Consider the following 20,270-nt stretch of genomic DNA (forward strand, 5'->3'; position numbering starts at 1 on the left):
TCTCCCTTCTCCCCCTCCTCCACCAGCTCCCTTCTCTCCCTCCTTCTCCCTTTCCTCCTTCTCCACCAGCTTCTCCCCTCCTCCTTCTCTACCAGCTTCTGCCCCTCCTCCACCACCTTCTCCCTTCTCCCCCTCCTCCTCCACCAGCTTCTCCCCTCCTTCTCCACCACCTTCTCTCTTCTCCCCCTCCTCCTTCTCCACCAGCTTCTCCCCCTCCTCCTTCTCCAACACCTTCTCCCTTCTCCCCTCCTCCTTCTCCACCAGCTTCTCCCTTCCTTCTCCACCACCTCTCTTCTCCCCCTCCTCCTTCTCCACCAGCTTCTCCCCTCCTTCTCCGCCACCTTTTCTCTTCTCCCCCTCCTCCTTCTCCACCAGCTTCTCCCCCTCCTCCTTCTCCAACATCTTCTCCCTTCTCCCCTCCACCTTCTCCACCAGCTTCTTTCCTCCTCCTTCTCCAACACCTTCTCCCTTCTCCCCTCCTCCTTCTCCACCAGCCACCTCTCTTCTCCCCCTCCTCCTTCTCCACCAGCTTCTCCCCATCCTCCTTCTCCAACACCTTCTCCCTTCTTCCCTCCTCCTTCTCCACCAGCTTCTCCCCTCCTCCTCCACCACCTTCTTCCTTCTCCCCTTCCTCCTTCTCCACCAGCTTCTCCCTTCCTCCTTCTCCACCACCGCCTCCCTTCTCCCCTTCCTCCTTCTCCACCAGCTTCTCCCTTCTCCCCTTCCTCATTCCTAGCCATATTGAGTCCGCCACACGGCCGCCGTGCGTATATAGCCATATTGAATCTGATCCACACGGCCGCCGTGCGTATAGTCACTTCCCACACACTTTTGCTACAGCCCCTACCTCACTGCTGAAGCCAGAAATACAGACACGGTTTTATGACACCAAACCTTGACAAAACCAATCTCCGAACCCCCCGGGGGTTGGGGGTCACTCGTCTCGGAACTGGGTAGGGGGTGTCTTGGGGACCTTGAAACCCTGACACTGTCGCAAACCGCTTTGCGCCCTAAAATACACCTGACCTGTCCCAATAAAAAGGTGTTCATATTGGCCTGCGGCGGAGCGGAGGGCTATAGTTCTAGAGCTATATAGGATTGGACATTCTGTGCCACAAATAAAAATAACGCTTCCAAGCCATGGGGCAGGGCAAGGCCCATAGATCTATATAGACTAGTCCTTGGGGCAGGGCGTCGGTCATGTGTACTGTTGACCCGGGCCCCCCACTCCGAGGTCGGAGGGACCGCATGCGCGTTCCCAAAATCTTCGGTAAAGGGGTATTTTTCGCGCGACAAAATCCGGCCCAAGAATTGTAAAAAAGGGGGTGTATTAATTTTGACTTTTCACCCGGAGGTTTCTTTAAAAAAGGTGTGGTTTTCATCTCTCTCTTTCATCTAGAATATCATAGAAAACTTTATCAAATCTCGGGATCAAATTCCTGAAATTCCTGCTAGTTTGGAAAGCTCGATCATTCAGGATTATTTCATTTTGAAAGTAAAAATATTGCCCCCCAGTTCCCGATTAGGAGCAGTGTTCCGGATTTAAGGGGGTCTCCAAGGCAGGAAAAACCCGCAAAAAGCCCGCGAAAGGGGGGTTCAGAAATTTTGGCAATCCTGAGACAGGGGGGTGCTTTCAAAGGGAGGGAACGAGCATATATGCGTACCCAGCCTAAATAACACTGAGTGGGGGGCCCGGGACTGTTGACCTGTCAACCATTGAACCAACCTAGCTCCTTCCCATTTAAAAAAAAAAAATTTATCGACAAGGGGCCCCTTTGCCCCTCCCTAATTACGCCACTGTATAATATATGGATGGACATATCTAAAAAGACATATGTATAGGATAGGTATTTGGTTTTAGCAGAGCTATTATAAATCAACGTTGATTTATATGCTCTGGTTTTAGCTTGCTGTGGTGAGCGCATGCGCAGTAGCTCGATAACTTTTAAGGACATGGGACCAGTCTACGCTGGCTAGTAGCGTCAGATATTCATGCGCGAGGCAGTTCCTTTATATTATTTAGTAATTGCAACTATTATTAAGTTTACCCATACTGGTGAGATATTACTCTTAAGATTTTATCATTTTACATTACATATTTTTACCTGTATAACGCATAATATGCAATTATTTTCTGCACTATTTTGTGTGGTTTCAGGAAAACTGGTGTGTGAAACGTCATCATCGGCTTGTAAAGAGAAATTAGCAAAGAAATAACCTCAACTTGAACCACGTCATGATGATATTTCCGTGTTTAAGTTAATAGGGAGATCCAAAACCCAGTGCATACTGCAGCGGCATCTTTCTTCTTCAACTTAGGTATGGTTGTTTTTGCGATTAATTGCGGGAAAGTGTAGTTATGTGGGGTCAAGTTGAGCCTGATCCCTGCTACTCTCTCGGTGATTGTGTCGTTACTAATGATGTCCATCTTCTTGTTTAAACCTCAACAACACCTATCCAGCCAACGGGTCACATGTGACGCAAAATTAGAGCATTTGCAATAAGATACATTTACAAATCACAGATCTAAATGTGTACCGTACATAATGTACATGTGGCGTACAGTTTATGTCAAAAGTATCGGACTGTACTATGCAGACTAGACAGGAGGCTAGTCGTGTATCGTACAAAACTATGTAAATAAAGACGGCTGACGTTATGACACTTATGTTGTGGCTTTATTGTAATACTTTGAATGCTGCCATGGTTAACAAGTGAGGGTTATACGAGTAACCGAATTATATTATTAATTTATACATAGCCACGATCGTCGATGAAAAATCAAACTGCAGTAAACCCTCTAGAGGTTTACGTTTACTATTGCCGTAAGATTTTGTTGCGTGGACGGTCTAATCCAGCAGCTCTGACTCATTCTGGGTAAAACCCAGACACCTACCAATCCTATTTGCCACTGTTAGTCTGTTAATGCTAGACTATTTTGTGCTGGCATGTGTTCGATTCCTCACGCCTTGTTTTTATATTGCTACCGTATATTTAGGGGTGAATAAAAACAAAGGATTGTATAAGCCTTAATTATTAAAAATTAATGCCCACTACTCACTAGCCTTGGTTATTATTTATTAAGTTTAATGCAGTTTACTTGAGCTCAAAGGCTGAGTTGGATTTTATTGCTGATAGTGATAGTATTGTAATATTTGTGTATATGTGGTCGTAACAAAATTTACATGAAAATACTTCGAACCTGTCATACATATTACTAGCCACCAAAACTAAGCATAGCAGTGATCAAATATGATGCAGTACAAAATAAAATAAGCGATCAACATTTGCATTTCTATTATTTTTGTAGGTAGTTTTATATTTAAGGTTTGTTTAGTATGGGGGGATGTCGAGATGCAAATAGCTGTTTCTACAGCTTGCAATACAAATGTGTAACCAAACAGAATAGGGGATTATATATATATATATATATATATATATATATATCTACCGTGTTGGGTAACATACTTGTATCTAGTGGTGGGGGGGGGATTGAGATGCAAACAGCTGGTTCAATGGCATAATGGGGGAGGGGAAGGGGAAAGGGGAGGACATCAGACATCAATGATTACTTGTCAGTATACATGTTATCAAGAGCGTATTGTGTAGAACTATAGAAATATAATTGCATCTGTGCGTGTGGGACGAAAGACCCCTTTGGTTAGTGGCAGTCTGATGCCTCAGTACTGCTGCTATCTGTTGTACGTTTGTAGATCTTTGTGTCTATGTGCACACATAAAAATAAGTTTATCTCAGTTAGATCCATAATAAGTTATAATTACTTACAACGACGACATTTTCGTCCATCTCTCCGATATATATCTCTCTGACGAAAATTTCGTCGTTGTAAGTAATTATAACTTATTATGGATCTAACTGAGATAAACGTATTTTTATGTGAACTATAGAGATCCGATGAAAGTATTCAATCACATATATGTGCACGTGCGTTGAAGGGAGAGATGCCTACAGTCAATGGCAGCATGACGCCGAGGGAGCTGAGTGAGAACGATGACATCGCCACCAGTCTACTCGTCGATCCCTACCTCGGCTTCATCACACACAAGATGAACTCCAGGTATTGCACCTCGTATTAGATGCCACTAGTCATAGGTATCACTATACCTATAAATAAATTAATAAATAAATATTTATTTATGACAAGATGAACTCCAAGTATCGCACCTCGTATTAGATCTCACTAGTCCTAGGTATCACTATACCTATAAATAAATAAACATTTATTTATGACAAGATGAACTCCAAGTATCGCACTCGTATCTTAGATCTCACTAGTCATAGGTATCTCGTTACCTTTAGATAAACTAAATAATAAATAATTCAATAAATATAACTATATATGGTCATTGGTGTGGATATATATGATTATATTCATGCTGATATTGAATCGGTGCTAGAATCCGCCGCTATATTATCTTATCTGTCTCTAATCTGCCACTGGACCCAACTTTCGCAAACTAGCTGCATGCTTAGGTACAACCAGGTTCAATGAAGTTTGCACTTAAACTTGGATAATGTGGGTGTGTCATTCCTGCAGTCTGGTTTCATATGCACTCCGAGCATACCGCTAACGATGCTGCTATAAAAGCACACAGGGAGGAGAGAGGCTGGTCTATGGTTTCTGTATTGTATTTGCTGTGACGATATTATTCGGTAAAAAACGTGATGATATAAAGGCCTCAGCAATTGCGCATCCAAACGCTAACTTTCCTCCTGAAGTCACTAGACTAAGCAAGTACTTCGTGTCATGCATAATCAACACTACTTATGACAAAATAAACTCTAGTTGCTCCCATTTCACTGCGGTGTTTGCTTTGAAACCCACAGAAAGACCGGTGAGAAAACTGGACACTTCTGGCCCGACAACGCCAGACTCGTTGGCCAAACAAAATAAGCCTCTGAAGTCGGTGAGTGACCGTCAACATTGTTCTTCTCATCATTTGCTTGCGCCCGTACGCGATGTACGCGCAGCACACCGCTGCCGGGTCTGCTTGGGATTTGGCGAAAAACTTGTCAACAACATCCCGGAGAATTTCAAGCACACACATTGGAGGGATACTGTTTCAAAATACCTTTTTAAGACAACGTGCAGTGAAATTGCGAGAACTAGAGTTTATTTTTGTCATAAGGTAGTGTCGAATTATGCATGCCCACGAAGGTATTTGCTAGTCTGTGAGTTACTGGACGTAATTTCGGCGTTCTTGGATGCGGCATTGCTGAGCCTTGTAAGATGACACATGATTGCCGTAATCCCTTACCAAGCTTTCCGGAAAACATTTTAACTCCACACAATATTTATACCAGCACTTTTGCTGTTTCTCAAGGAATCCCTCATTGTTTTGCCGACGCATCAAAAGTTTCTATCTTCATGGAGCCGCCATGCTGGTTGCTTGGGGTACGGCATCGTTCACAACAGAAAAAATTAAATAGTTCTTGACAGCTGCTAACGAAAAAATCAAGCTGCCCACGAAAGTCGACTAGCCGTTTCACAGTACTCGCATCATCAAACGCGACCTTTCAGCACCCGTCCGACCCACAGCTGATTCTTGCCTCGCGTATCTAACGACGTGTAGCGTACCTCGATACTTTCCTGATAGCTTGCCGCCGCGCGTTGATTTCTAAAGTGAGATGGTGCTGCGTTGCCTTACTGACCGTGGGTGGTCGCTGAAGCATTGCGCCTGTCGTTAGCATCCCCCGGTAACTGTCCCGCAGTCATCCTCTGTTGCATGGCCCATCGGCCGCTGAAGCGGCAGGCAGAGGGGGGAGATGGGAGAACTCGTCCGCTGGGCTTCATCAGAGGACCAGGATTACGAGCACGACGACTCTCAACAACATCCTCGAGGGAGACTGGGGCAGCGGTACTTCTTTCTCACGAAGCGCGAAAGCCCCAGCAGCAGCAGCGAGATGCATGTACCGCTAACTAGCTCGCCACCGTCAGTGGGATGATAGCCGAAGGGTTTTCTTATGAATGCACCCAGCATCGGAATTGGCAGTCTCTGTTAACTTGAACCAGTTGTGAAGCGCCGACTCGAACACTTTTGATTTGCTCTTGTCTTAATTGATTGCACACAGAAATTTTCGTAGGCTATTCTGTCCTATCTCTGTTACTCTTATTCTTCCAGAGGGTCTACCGCCAGATGCAAATTGTATCCGTTCTTATATCGTCTTCGGTAGTTGGTGCACTTATTAATAAATTTGGCGATTAATCAATAAATATGCGGATAGGACAACACGTAATCAGTCGTAGATCGACGGTAGCAAAATTTGTTCGTAACCATTTCTAATTATATTTTGATTTTTTGATAGATGTTTCGTGATGTGTTTTTGGCAGTGTTCCGCACTAGAGATGCTAATTGGTGACAAGTCGTTAGCGTTGTTGTTTATTGATGGCCCGCCCGGTGCTTCTATGTGCCAGCTCGTGCCACTACCTGCGTGTCTACTGACAAGGATGCGGCTCACCTACTCCAGTCGTGGCACCGATACTTCATGCGAGGATGGGCGGTTGGAAAGCATGAGAATGATCCTGCGCGCGTCGTCCGAAGAAATGGTAAGCGGGCTCTCCCTTCAACCTGGCCAGTTAAAGAGAGAAAAGTGGTCCATCGTCTCCCACTTGTCTCTCAATTGAGTTCTTAACCTTTCTTGAGTTCATGGACCCCTTGAGAATCTGGTAATAAGCTACCGCGGACCTCCTTTTCCGAGAAAAAATGCACCATTAAGCACATAAACACAAAATTTATTTGCATGTACATATGGGGGTTCGACGACCCCCGGGAAGCCATCACGGCCTCTCATTGCGATTCCCAAAGGGTCATGGATCACAGGCTGAAGAACCTGGGTCTAGGAGCCTAATTAGGTGCGCGCCGCCTGCATAGTACGATGGAGTTTGAAGCAAACTTATGGTAGTCGTAACTATTCTTATGGTTGGAGCCCGCGCCCGCAACGCACGCTCGAGCCGATAGCGCGACCACAGCGGGCTCGGTTGCTGAAACAGAACCCTCTGTTGTATGTGTCGCAGCTTGCACCACAGCCACCAAGCCAACATCAGTTGCGTTTCTTGCTTGTGATGCCACGATCGGAAGAGCAGGGGCCCCGTTGCCACGAAACTTGTAAGTTACGAATTAAATTTTTAAGTCTCATATGTTAATTGTTAAGGTTAATTTTCAATTAGCGTTCCAGAACAACTTAAAACTTAAACTTACTTAAGTTGAAAAACTTACGATACAGGAACTCAATCACAACGGCTAGCTGATTGGACTGGGAATCGATCACAAAACTTCAAATTCCATACACATTTATTGTACATCACAGTAATTTATGCATATATCTATGAGGTAAACACATATAAATAATAATTTTGATGAAATATTTACGGTGGTCGATGAATTAATTCCTGCACAACAAGACAAATTCTCACGCCTTAACACGAGACTGCCAGACGAACTCGTGGCAAGCCGTTGCAAACTTTGGAACAAGAGAACAAATGCCATACGTCATTTATAAATGTATTGTTTTGTTTTTATTAGCGGTCAGATAATTAATGATTTTGAGTGTTTTCAAGAAAAACACACATTTTACTCTCATTATTATTAAATATATTAATGTCACTATAAATTGTATATCGTGGTGTAAATGTGTTATTTTCAACTTAATATTAAAGTTAAGGAGGGTCCTAGTATCTCTTAAGTTAAAGAGACAGTTACGAGAATTTTTATTCTTTCTTAACTTTACGAAGTTTCTGCAACGCTTTAGAGACAAAACTTAAGTTTAAGGTTAATGTTAGACTAATTTTTTTGGCACGGGCCCCAGCATTTTTGTAAGGTCGTATCAGACCAGGAGGATTGTGAGTCTTCACGCAATCTAACGCAGCGAATGCTAGAACAGTTCGTTGTGAACGTAGAGTCTCGCCGTGATCCTCACCACATGTGTTCACTTGATTTTACAGTCACTCTTCTGTACATAATGTATTCCTCCCAGTTCACCCATCTGTGGAAAGAATAATATCTCCTTTTCAGTCGTACATTCTGTAAGTCGGAACATTGACGTCTCTCCTGGTGACCTGTGTAATGGAAGTTTGAAGACCCCGCCACCCTCTCTAGTCCATCTGTAATTTAATGCCACTATCTCTCTTCTCTCTCATCTCTCATATCTTCGCTCTTTCACTCTCTATGTTTCTCTCTCACTCTATCTCTCGCCTCTTCCACTCTCTATGTTTCTCCTCTCTCTCTCTCTCTCTTCTCTCTCTCTCTCTGCTCACTCGCTCTCTCTCGTCTCTCTTCTCTCTTTCTCTATCTCTCTCTATCTCTCTTCTTCTCTCTCTCATCTCTCTTCTTCTCTCTCTCTCTCTCTCTCTCTCTCTCTCTCTCTCTCTCTCTTCTCTCTCTCTCTCTCTCTCTCTCTCTCTCTCTCATCTCTCTCTTCTCTCTCTCTCTCTCTCTCGTCTCTCTTCTCCTCTCTCTCTACTCTCTCTCTCTCTCTCTCTTCTCTCTCTCCTCTCTCTCTCTCTCTTCCCTCTCTCTCTCTCCCTGACAACTCTCTATCTCTCTATCACGCCTCTCTCACTTCTCTTCTCTTTTCTTCTCTTCGCTCTCTCCCTGGTTAGGTACAAGAATGAGAGATTTCCTACCTGGTGGGCGTGATCGCCGAGCTGTCGTGGAGAAGGAGGAGATGCAGTTTTTGCACGCGGGAGAGAACGGACCCTATTACAGCCGTTGATCGTACTCCTGCAGGAAGATACTGTGGCGCTCAGCCTGCTGGTTCTCCGGCCCCGCTTCTTTCATCAACCCACCGACCTCGCAGGCCTTACAACTGCAACAGGATAAGCCCTCACGTCACCCCACCCACCCGTTAAAACAGATACACCCCCGGCCACAGCGATGCCCCAGGGATTCGCCCTCTTCCAAACCTCCCATAAATCGCTCCGTGAGGCCCCTTCCAAAATAGGCTTCCGTACAATCTTTTGACGAGCAGCTATTTTTTCCACAGACTTTTGAAAAAGAGCTCCCGTGAAAAAAAAGTAACCCACCCTCCCACCGCACATGGTTCACCACCACTGCGCCTTCTGCACACATGCTCACCCACCCACCACACATTTGGGTCAACCCACCACTGCTGCCTTCTGCACACGACAGCTCACCGGCAACCCACCACCACATGGTCACCACCACTGTTTGCCTTCGTGCACACACATGCTCACCACCCACCACAAATGGTTCACCACCACTCGTGCTTCTGCACACAGCGCTTCACCACCGCACCACACATGGGTTACCACCACTTGTGCCTTTTGCTGCACACACGCTCACCCACCCACCACACATGGGTCACCACCACTGTGCCTTCTGCACACACGCTCACCCACCCACCACACATGGGTCACCACCACTGTGCCCTTTCTGCACACGCGCCCATCCCAACCCCACTACACATGCGGTCACCCACCACTGTGCCTTCATACACCCACGATCACCACCCACCACCATGGGTCACCACATTCACCCCGCCCCACCCAATTGCACCCCATGACTTTTCCGACACGGATCACCACCCCCACCCCCCATTGGCATCAATCACACCCTCTATCCGGTGTGCGCACCAGCCACCCCACCCCTGCACGCTCCCCCACGCCCATGCATCAATCACAACCTCTATCCCGGTATGCGCTACAGCCACCTACCCCTGCACGCCCCACCCCCATGCATCCAATTCACACCCTCTTTATCCGGTGTGCACACCAGCCACCCCACCCTGAACACCGCCCCCCACCCCCATGCATCAATCACACCCTCTATCCGGGATGTGCGCACCAGCCGCCCCACCCCTTGCAACCACCCGCCACCCCATGGCATCAATTCATTACACCCCTCTATTCCGGTGGTGCGCACAGCCACCCCCAACCCCTGCACGCCCCCACCCCCATGGCATCAATCACAGTCTCTATTCCGGTCGTGCGCCACCAGCTCCGCCCCACCCTTGCAACACCCCCACCCCATGCATCATTACCACCCTCTATCCGGTGCTGCGCACCAGCCACCCCACCCTGCACGCCATTCCACCCCCATGCCAATCAATCACACCTTACTATTCCGCGGGCTGATCCCTCCACGTCTGTGCGCACCAGCACCCCACCCTGCCACGCCCCACCCCACCTGCATCCAATTCACAACCTCTCATCCCGGTCGTGGCACCAGCCCACCCCACCCCTGCACGCCCCCACCCCCATGCATCAATCACACCCTTCCTATCCGCCAGTGTGCCGCACCAGCCACCCCACCCCTGCCACGCCCCCCCCCATGCATCAATCACAGTCCTCTTACATCGCCCGTGTGCGCACCAGCCACCCCACCCCTGCACGCCCCCACCCCCATGCATCAATCACACCCTCTATTTCCCAGTCCTGCCGCGACAGACCAGCCGGAGGCGCCACGCCGCTTCACAACACTCTCTCTACCCGGGCCGCGGCCCCCCCGCCGGGGGACCGAGAGACAGCTATCGTCGAGGATGTGCCGGCACCAGCAACCCCACCCCCTGCCACGCCCCACCCCCGATGCCCATCAATCCCACCACCCTCCTATCCAGCGTGTGCGCACAGCCACCCCCACCCCTGCACGCCCCTACCCCCATGCATCAATCAACACCCCTCTATCCGGTGTGCGCACCAGCCAACCCCACCCTGCACGCCCCCACCCCATGCTTACAATCCACACCCTCTATCCCGGTCGTGCGCTACCAGCCCACCCCACCCCTGCATTTCCGCCCCCACCCCCATGCATCATCACCCATTCCTCCTACTCGGTGCTGCGCACAACGCTCCCGACCGCCACCCCTCGCCCACGCACCCCACCCCCCCGTGACATCAATCACGCACCCCTCTATCGGTCAGCTGCGCGCACCAAGCCACGCCTTCCCACCGCCTGTCCACTCGCCCCCCACCGCCCATGCATCCAATCACGTATCTCTAGGGTCGCGCGTGTAGCGCACGCAGCCACCCCACCCATGCACAGCCTCCACCCCCATGCATCTCAATCACACCCTCTATGCCGCGGCGGCCGACCGTGCAGCTTTGTGCGCCACCAGTTCACCCCACCTTCCTGCAGCCTCCCACCCCCATTGCATCCAATCACACCCCTCTTATTCCGAGTCGTGCGCACAGCCACCCCGAAGCCCTGCCACGCCCCCACCTCCCATGCATCACATCACACTTCTATCCGGTGTGCCGCACCAGTCACCCCACCCCTGCACAGTCCCCCACCCCCATGCATCAATCACAGTCTCTAATCCAGTCTGTGCGCACCAGCCACACCCACCCCTCGCCACGCTCCTCCACCCCATGCATCATCACACCCTCTATCCGCTGTGTGCCGCACAGCCACCCCACCCTGCACGCCCCCACCCCCATGCTATCAATCACACCCTCTCATCCGCGTGTCGCCCGCCCAGCACCCCCCACCCTGCCACGCCCCACCCCCCATGTCATCAATTCACATCCATCTATCCGGCCGCCCGCTCCCTCCTGTGGGCGCACAGCCACCTCTCCCCCTGCACGCCCTCTACCATCAATCACACCCTCTATCCGCGTACCCGTCGCACCCATCTCAACCCCACCACCTGGCCACCGCCTCCCCACCCCCCAATCTGCCATCATATCCACACCCGTCTCATCCGCCCAGTGGCTCCCCCTCATCGTCTACCCTCTTCTGTCGCGCACCAGCCCCCACCCACTGCCACTTGCCCCCACCCCCATGCATCAATCACATCTCCTATCCGCTGTGTGGCACCACGCCACCCCCCACCCCTCCTGCCAACGCCTCCCACCCCACTGCATTCAATCACACCTCTATCATCCAGCGTGTGCGCTACCAGCCACCGTCCCACCCCTGCCACGCCACCCCCCATGCATCAACTCCACCCACCCTCTATCCGGTCGTGCGCACCAGCCACTCCCACCCCCTGCACGCCCCCACCCTCATGGCATCAACTCACAGTCTCTTATCCGCGTGTAGCGCCCCAGCCCCCCCCCCCCTGTAACCCGCCCCACCCCATTCGCACTCAAATCCACACCCTCTAATCCGCGGTGTGCACTAGACCAGCCCCCCCCCCCTCTGCACGCAGCCCCTGCACACACCACTCGGATTTCTGGCCACCGAATCGGACGGCGACTAGATTTTGATCGCCCGTCTCGTTTCGCGTCTGTTCGGTCATCGACGCTCTCTGTCTCGCGACAGTTTGTGTCGACGGGTAGAGACACGGCGTGCGTGAAGGTGCTGCGAGACATCGAGCGGGAGAGGAGATCAACTGCTACCTACGGAAGAAGAGACTTCTTCCCGGAGACAACAACTGCAAACTGCGAGAGTGCCAGCACGATAGTGAGAGGTTCGGGCACGATACACGAATTCGCACCGGCTGAAGGGGTGATTAGGATGATGTTTTAACTAGGCCACTTCTAAGTTCTTAACATCTATTTTACATATATATTAAAGAATGATGGCAAAACCGGCTAAAAAGTTGCCCTGAACCCTAACCCTAACCTCCTGGACCCTTAATTAAATTTAAATATCATGTTAAATTAGAAGTGCCTAGTAACATACTACACCCCTTTCAGCGGCTGCATCACGAATCCATTATTGCACAGGGCCGAGAGATAGTGATCCGCTAGGGGAACGGCTCTGATTTGGCTAATTTTGTCTCTTATTTATTTTTTCAATATATTTTTTTTGGCTAATTTTGTTTTATTTTAGAATTAGGGATAGGGTTAGGGTTAGGGTTAGGGTTAACTGATTTCTATATTCACTATCTCTCCCCTGAGACCTACTAATACGAATCCAGTCTATAGGTGTCGCACCTATAGAGAAAGCATCTATGCTATGGAGTTAGCTGTGGAGGGAACGCTGATAGATGATTTAGCTATGGAGGAAGAAATCACAATAAGATTCAAAAATAATTTGCAATTCAAAATATGGAAAGGAAATGGAGGAGCGGCTTTTGAATACGATATATGGGTCGTTGTGGAAAGTCGGTGGGATTTATTTATCGATTAATTACAGCGAGGTCTTTCCTCTAGTCTGCCCCCATTCCCTCTACTACGTACTATAGCTAACGTGTTACATTGCAGGAGGCATGCGGGCGCGTTTAAACCTCGCGACGGCAACCAGAACCTGTTGAACCCCGTCTATCAGCTACGCGACACAGACAAGCGACTCTCCCGGCTCAAGCAGCGAAGCGATTCGAACGTGTCGTCGCGAGAGAGCTCTCCGCACGCGGGAGGTAAGCGTCACCGCGCGCCGCTGTGCGAAGCCATGTGGTACCGATTCAGTGATCTCTTGGTCGACCGCGTCAGGTGTATGTGCGCGGGAACCGAAATGCTGGGTACTGTGTGAAGCATGGTTTTTAGCGACAAAAAGCCATGTCACTGTTTGTCATGCAGCTACTTCTGGAACCTAGTCAACTTCACCTGCTGCTGATTGAAGCATGCCGGTGCTTGTCTGAAATTTCCATGCGTGGCAATGGTTGTCATTGATGCGGCGGTCATCGATGTTTGTTCCACCTCCTCTGTTTGCTGCTCGATCTAGCTCTGTTTTGCTCTGCATAATTCTAACAATACGCATTCCGACCAACAGGCGACGCCACCTCTGCCGCCGACAGCGGCAATAAACAGAAGAACAGCAGGTACTGCACAAAGGACCTGAAGCGACGTGCGATCACGTTCTACGACTCTGATCTCGACCGCGCCCCGAGCCCGAAGCTTGCACGACGATGCGCTGCTGCCACGGCGACAGAGAAGCGGTTGCCCGGCGACGCGCAACAGCATCAGGAGGAGGAGCTAGAGACGGACGTTCTCGTGCAGCTGCGGCAGCGCGCTCTGGGGGACGACGACGGCGGCGGCAGGGGGCAGCACGCGATGCGCACGCGGACTCGCTCCGGCGAGCTGACCGTCGAGGTGTTCGCGCCCGAGGCTCCGTCGGACGCCGCCGGCGATGGCCACCAGGCGGAGCAGGCGAGCCCGGGGCTGCGAACGCGCGCGCAGCCGATCCCCGATCACATCAGCGTGCCGGGCAAGAAGCGCTGCGGCATCCGCCGCAACGAGCTGCGCTTCCTCACGCAGAACGCCAACTACTACATCCACTACGGCGACGCGCGCGACGAGGCCGAGGCAGGGGGCGCCGGCGTCGGTGTGCTGCGTGCGGGCGCCCGCGCCGACGACAAGAAGCACCACACAATACGCTCGAGCGAGCTGGAGTCGCTCGCACGCAGCGCCAACTACTACATTCACTACGGAAACCCCGAGCGCAAGCACGCCGGCGCGCGGGAGACCCGCCAGAGCGCGCGCCTGCTGCAGTGCCGCCAGGACGCCTACGCCGGCGCCCTCTCGACCCCCGACGCCCGGGTCGCCGTCGACGGGAAGCTGGCGAGGCCGCCAGAGGGTGCTGACGGCGGCAACGATAGCGACGAGCCGCCGGAGCTGACGTTGATTGCGGCTGATGACCGCGGCGGGCTGTTCTCTTGTCTCGCGACGGCCGCGGCGCTGCCAGACAACGAATGCCCGCCGCCCAGCCTTGCGTCGTCGCAGCAGGAGCAGCACGGCGGCGCCACCGTCAACGCCAGTCTGCGCATCAACAACGGCTGCCGGCTGCCGGCCCTCGGCGGCGACGACGAGCTGAAGAAGTGCCCGGCAGGGGGCGCCGGCGGCGACCGGCTGCCGAAGCTTCGCATTCGCGTGCGGCGCAGCTCGGACGAGACCGAGCGCATGGCGGCGTTCTACGAGGTCGTCTACACGTCGTTCCCCGACCACGAGAACTACCCCGCCGACGACGACGCGGCGGGCGCCGCCGCGGCGCGCTCGGCGCGCAAGAAGCACAAGAAGAAGAAGCACAAGCGGCATCGGAATCGCAAGGAGAGGCCCGAGCGCGAAACGAGCGACGGCATCTCCCTGTCTCCCTCCGACTCCAGCAGCGAGCCCGACCTCCGACGAGGCGTCGGCAGTGGCGGTGGCGCCACCAAGCGGCTGCGGCTGATCGTCGGCGGCGACCGCATCGACATCGAGCTGCCGTCGATGGCGACGGCGGCGGCGGCGGATGCGGGCGCCGCGGTGGCGTGCCCGTCGTGACGTGGGCGATCGCTAGGAAATTCGCGGTGGCAGCGGCGGCGGCGGAGTTTTGCCTGCCGCGACGCGACGTCCCTCACCCTCTCCCCGCGCGTGGACGGGAATGCGAGAGCGAGGCCAGCGTGGTCGCGTGACGCTACGTAAGCCATCTCCGCTTCCCGGTGTCCCTCTCGGCATCCCTCCGCTGAGCGCAGACGACCAGGCGTGGATGAATCGTCACTCGTACAGACGGCCGTCCGGCCGTGCGTGCGAGTCGCGCGAGATGTCCGTTTATGCTTCCACGACGACCGAGTCGGGCCAGATTTACAGTGCGTGTGTGCGAGGCAGTTGTCATGGACACCAAGGTGGTGATCTGTGTGCCGATCGACCCTGGAATGTCCTCTGTGCCATTGAGCCGATCGTGGCGCCGGACCGACAAGAAGATGTCTTAGATCAGGGTTTCGTGGAAGACGTGGTGGAGATTATCGTGCGATTTCTTCCTCTTGTTACCAGCATTCGGCCTGGCACGATGTCCTGCTAGCGTGGTGGTGAGTTGGCCCCCGAGTTATCAGCTATGCGTTAGGTAAACGTGTGAAGGAAGCATGCATAGATATCTCGCTGAGTGTTGATTGTTGATACAGGTCGGTTAATAGATCGTGACGGAAGATAGTAATATGTAATAATGATGACAATGATGATGGTGCAGAACTGCAGATGATGATGATGATGGTGATGATAATGGTGTTGATGTTGATGTTGGTGATTGTACTGACAGTAGCTGTTGAGCTGGTGTAAGTTACTAGTCGGCATTGAATTTTTGTGAAGATCAATTATTACGAAGCACTTATTCCTTGCAGAGAAGTGCACACAGAGACATTACGGGTGCATGAGCACGCATTTATTACCACTACGACGACTTCTACAACGTGTGTGTAGATATGGTAGTGCTTTCACAGTACGCTGGGGCACGATTTTCTACAGTATTTTCTATTACGTGTGCTATAGGAGTCTCGACTAATCACTTGGCAGGTGGACTGCTACGTGTTGGGTTAGGCTGGGATGCTACAGGCAGGCTTCGCACGGTTGGTGTTGTTGTTACTGCCACTGTGTTGGCTGCACGCGTGTCTGTGTGGATAGTCGACATGATGCGAGAGTTGTCACGCAGCACCGTCATACATGTATATGTTTATTTTATTACACTACTATGTAGACGGTGATTCCGAAGCGGTTTTTAAGTTCCTCCCCGATAGGAATGAATCTGATATTAGAGGAGTTGCGATTGTGCGTAATGGTGATCCATGCACAATGTTGTCTGTAAGTGTTCACTCGACTATATATCGAAAGATTCGCAGGCTGATACTGCAAGGATTATGGCAGGGGTTCGACGTTTTCTCGTGCCGCGTCTTGCCACACTGAACTTAATTTCTGAAGTCGAATTAAGTAATCGGTCTATTGCATTTAACTGTTTAAGTTGTTATCGGTGGAGCGTCAGTTGTATGACCGATGGTTTGTTGAAAGGACTTTCAACAATAGTAGCAAGTTGTATTGCCAACCTTACATCCTACATCCCTCTGTGCGCTCTTTAGTAAAGCTACATGGAAATGCTTACCGCGTTACATGATATGCATTGACAACATGGTCCTTTACAAATTTGACTTAGAGCTACTTGATAGTGTATAAGCATGTGTACGCCTACCGGTGCCACTGTTTGGAAAGGTAAACTTAGCAAAACTCAGCATAGAAGTAGTGAGGGAACCTGAGGATCGTTATTCTGTTATTTCAACGCATGGTTGGTAAATATAATACGTTACACGGCTTTGTCCAACGCTAGCAGTGGAGCGCAAACCCGCTCCCGCAAATCACATGATTTAACATAATTCGGTGTGCTTTTTTGTTTGCGCGTTAGTGTACTCGTGTATTTTAAACAGTGATATGTACCTACACTGCCAATTGAACGTAAGCGTCGACGATCGTGTCATTGTAGTAAGTTGTTAACGTGGCTATGTGTCCAGGAGTGAACATAGGGTGTATATATAGATAGGCAAGGCACAGGGAAGTGCAATGGGGGAGAGACATGAATTTCGGAGTCACTGAGTGGTGCATAAGATTGAAGAAATTTGTTTGAGGACGAACTTGCAGGGGCGTGTACAGGGGGGGGGGGTTCAGTTATACCTATAAATAAATAAACATTTGTTTATGACAAGATGAACTCCAAGTATCGCACCTCGTATTAGATCTCACTAGTCATAGGTATCTCTATACCTTTAGATAACTAAATAAATAATTCAATAAATATAAATATATAGGTATTGGTGTGGATATATATGATTAGGTATTCATGCTGATATTGAATCGGTGCTAGAATCGCCGACTATATTATTTATCTGTCTCTAATCTGCACTGACCAATTTGAAACTAGCTGGCCATGCTAGGTACAACCAGGTTCAATGAAGTTTGCACTTAAACTTGGATATGTAGTGTGTCATTCCTGCCAGTCTTGTTTCATATGCACTCGAGATAAGTAGATGCTGTATAAAGCACAGGGAGGAGAGAGGCTGTGCTCTATGTTTTCTGTATTCGTATTTGTGTGACGATATTTGTAAAAACGTGATTTAAAGGCTCACAATGCGCATCCAAACGCTAATTTCTCCAGTACTAGACTAGCAAGTACTTCGTGTCATGCATAATCACACTACCTTATGACAAAATAAACTCTAGTTGCTCCCATTTCACTGCGTGTTTGCTTAAAACCCACAAGAAAGAGGTGAGAAAACTGGCATTCTGGCGCAAACGCCGACTGTTTGCCAAACAAAATAGCCTCGAAGTGGTGACGTGACGTCACATGTTTTTATCATTGCTGCGCCCGTACCGCTGTACCGCAGCACCGCTGCACGGTTGCTTGGGGATTGGGAAAACTGTCAACAACATCGGAGAATTTCAACAACATTGGAGGTATTTTCAAAATACCTATTTTAAGACAACGTGCAGTGAAATGGGAGGAACTAGAGTTTATTTTGTCATAAGGTAGTGTGATTATGCATGCCACGAAGTATTTGCTAGTCTAGTACTGGAGTAATTAGCGTTTGGATGCGCATTGTGAGCCTTTAAATGACACATGATTGCCGTAATCCCTACCAAGCTTTCGGAAAACATTTACTCCACACATATTTATACAGCACTTTTCTGTTTCAAGAATCCCTCATTGTTTTGCCGACGCATAAAAGTTTCTATCTCATGGAGCCGCCAGCTGTTGGCTTGGAGTAGGCATCGTTCACAACAGAAAAATAAAAAGTTCTGAGCTGTAAACGAAAAATCAAGTGCCCACGAAAGTTCGACTACCGTACAGTACCTCGCATAATCAAAGCGACTTAGCACCGTCGAACAGCTGATTTGCCTCGCGTATCTAACGACGTGGTAGGCTGACCTCGATACTTCCTGTAGCTGAGCTCGACAGGTTGATTCTAAAGTGAGATGGTGCTGCGTTAGCCTACTGACGTGGTTGGTCGCTGAAGCATGCGCGTCGTTAGCGAGGTAACTGTCACGCGATCTCTGTTGCAGGCATCGGCCGCTGAAGGGCAGGCAGAGGGAGGAGATGGGAGAACTCGTCCGCGGGTTCATCAAGGACCAGGATTACGAGAGACGACTCAACAAGATCCTCGAGGGAGACTGGGCGCGGTCGTTCTTTCTCACGAAGACGCGAGCCCAGCAGCAGCAGACGAAGATGCATGTACGTAACTAGCGCCACCGTGTGGATGAATAGCGAAGGTTTTCTTATGAATGCACCCAGCATCGGAATGGCAGTCTCTGTTAACTGAACCAGTTGTAAGCGCGATCGAACACTTTTGATTGCTCTTGTTTAATTGATTGCACACAGAATTTCGTAAGGCTATTCTGGTCCTATCTTGTTACTTCTTATTTCTCCAAGGGTCTACCCGCAGATGCAAATGTATCGTTCTTATATCGTCTTCGGTAGTGGTGACTTATAATAAATTATGGCGACTTATCATTAAATATGCGGATAGCAACACGTAATCAGTGTGATCGACGGTGCAAATTTTGTCGTACCATTCTAATTATATTTTTGATTTTTGATAGTGTTTCGTGATGTGTTTTTGGCAGTGTTCCGCACTAGAGATGCTAATGGTGACAAGTCGTTAGCGTTGTTGTTTATGATGGCCCCCGTGTTCTATGTGCAGCTCGTGCACTACCTGCGTGTCTACGACAAGGATGCGGGCTTCACTATCCAGTCGTGCAACCGATACTCGATGGAGGATGGCGGTGGAATGATCTGCGCGTCGAAGAAATGGTAAGGGCTCTCCTTCACCTGGCAGTTAAAGAGAGAAAAGTGGTCCATCGTCCACTTGTCTCTCAATGGTTCTTAACCTTTTTTGAGTCATGGACCCCTTTGAGAATCTGGTAAAAGCTACGGACCCCTTCCGAGAAAAATGCACATTAAGCACATAAACACAAAATTTTGCATGTACAATGGGGTTCACGGACCCCCGGAAGCCCATCCACGGACCTCTCCATGGATCCCAAAGGGGTCCATGGATCACAGGTTAAGAACCCCTGGTCTAGAGCCTATAGGTGCGCGCCGCTGCATAGTAGATGGAGTTTGAAGCAAACTTATGGTAGTCGTAACTATTTATGGCGTTGCTGACAACAGACCCTCTGTTGTATGTGTCGGCAGCTTGCACCCAAGCACCAAGCAACATCGTGCGTTCTTGCTTGTTGATGCACGTCGGAGAGCAGCATTTTGTAGGTCGTATCAGACCAGGAGGAGTGAGTCTTCACGCAATCTAACGCCAGCGAATGCTAGAACAGTTCGTTTGTGAACGTAGAGTCTCGCGTGGATCCTCACACATGTGTTCACTGATTACAGTCACTCTTCTGTACATAATGTATCTCCTCCCAGTCACCCATCTGTGGAAAGAATAATATCTCCTCTTTCAGTCGTACATCTGTAAGTGGAACATTGACGTCTCTCCTGGTGACCTGTGTATGGAAGTGAAGACCCCGCACCCTCTCTAGTCCATCTGTAATTAATGCCACTATCTCTCTCTCTCTCTCTCTCTATCTCGCTCTTTCACTCTCTATGTTTCTCTCTCACTCTCTCTCTCGCTCTCTCACTCTCTATGTTTCTCTCTCTCTCTCTCTCTCTCTCTCTCTCTCT

General features: G+C 50.1%; 2 protein-coding genes and 1 long non-coding RNA gene across 3 annotated transcripts in view; 2 read left to right on the plus strand and 1 right to left on the minus strand.

The window, feature by feature from the left end:
• LOC106805086 (oxysterol-binding protein 1-like) overlaps positions 1–2,189 on the minus strand; it is a 15,775-nt gene extending 13,586 nt beyond the window's left edge. Inside the window, exon 1 of the mRNA XM_014806564.1 lies at positions 2,106–2,189. Within this exon, the coding sequence (XP_014662050.1) occupies positions 2,106–2,185 (80 nt within the window). The 5' untranslated portion in view covers positions 2,186–2,189. The remainder of the gene's footprint in view (positions 1–2,105) is intronic.
• Positions 2,190–2,232: 43 nt separating this feature from the next.
• On the plus strand, positions 2,233–19,407 carry LOC106805079 (histone-lysine N-methyltransferase SUV420H1-A-like). Its single transcript, XM_014806558.1, has 4 exons — positions 2,233–2,319; positions 3,957–4,078; positions 18,656–18,824; positions 19,294–19,407. The coding sequence occupies exons 2-4, from the start codon at positions 3,963–3,965 to the stop codon at positions 19,405–19,407; spliced, it is 399 nt and encodes a 132-aa protein (XP_014662044.1). The 5' UTR covers positions 2,233–2,319; positions 3,957–3,962.
• Positions 12,247–13,903, plus strand: LOC106805087. The gene is made up of 3 exons (XR_001393396.1): positions 12,247–12,390; positions 13,130–13,281; positions 13,635–13,903. It is a non-coding gene; the product is annotated as an uncharacterized LOC106805087 (long non-coding RNA).
• Positions 19,408–20,270: the final 863 nt, after the last annotated feature.

Source organism: Priapulus caudatus, unplaced genomic scaffold (assembly GCF_000485595.1).
Source record: "Priapulus caudatus unplaced genomic scaffold, Priapulus_caudatus-5.0.1 Scaffold99, whole genome shotgun sequence".
Lineage (NCBI taxonomy): Eukaryota > Metazoa > Priapulida > Priapulimorpha > Priapulimorphida > Priapulidae > Priapulus > Priapulus caudatus.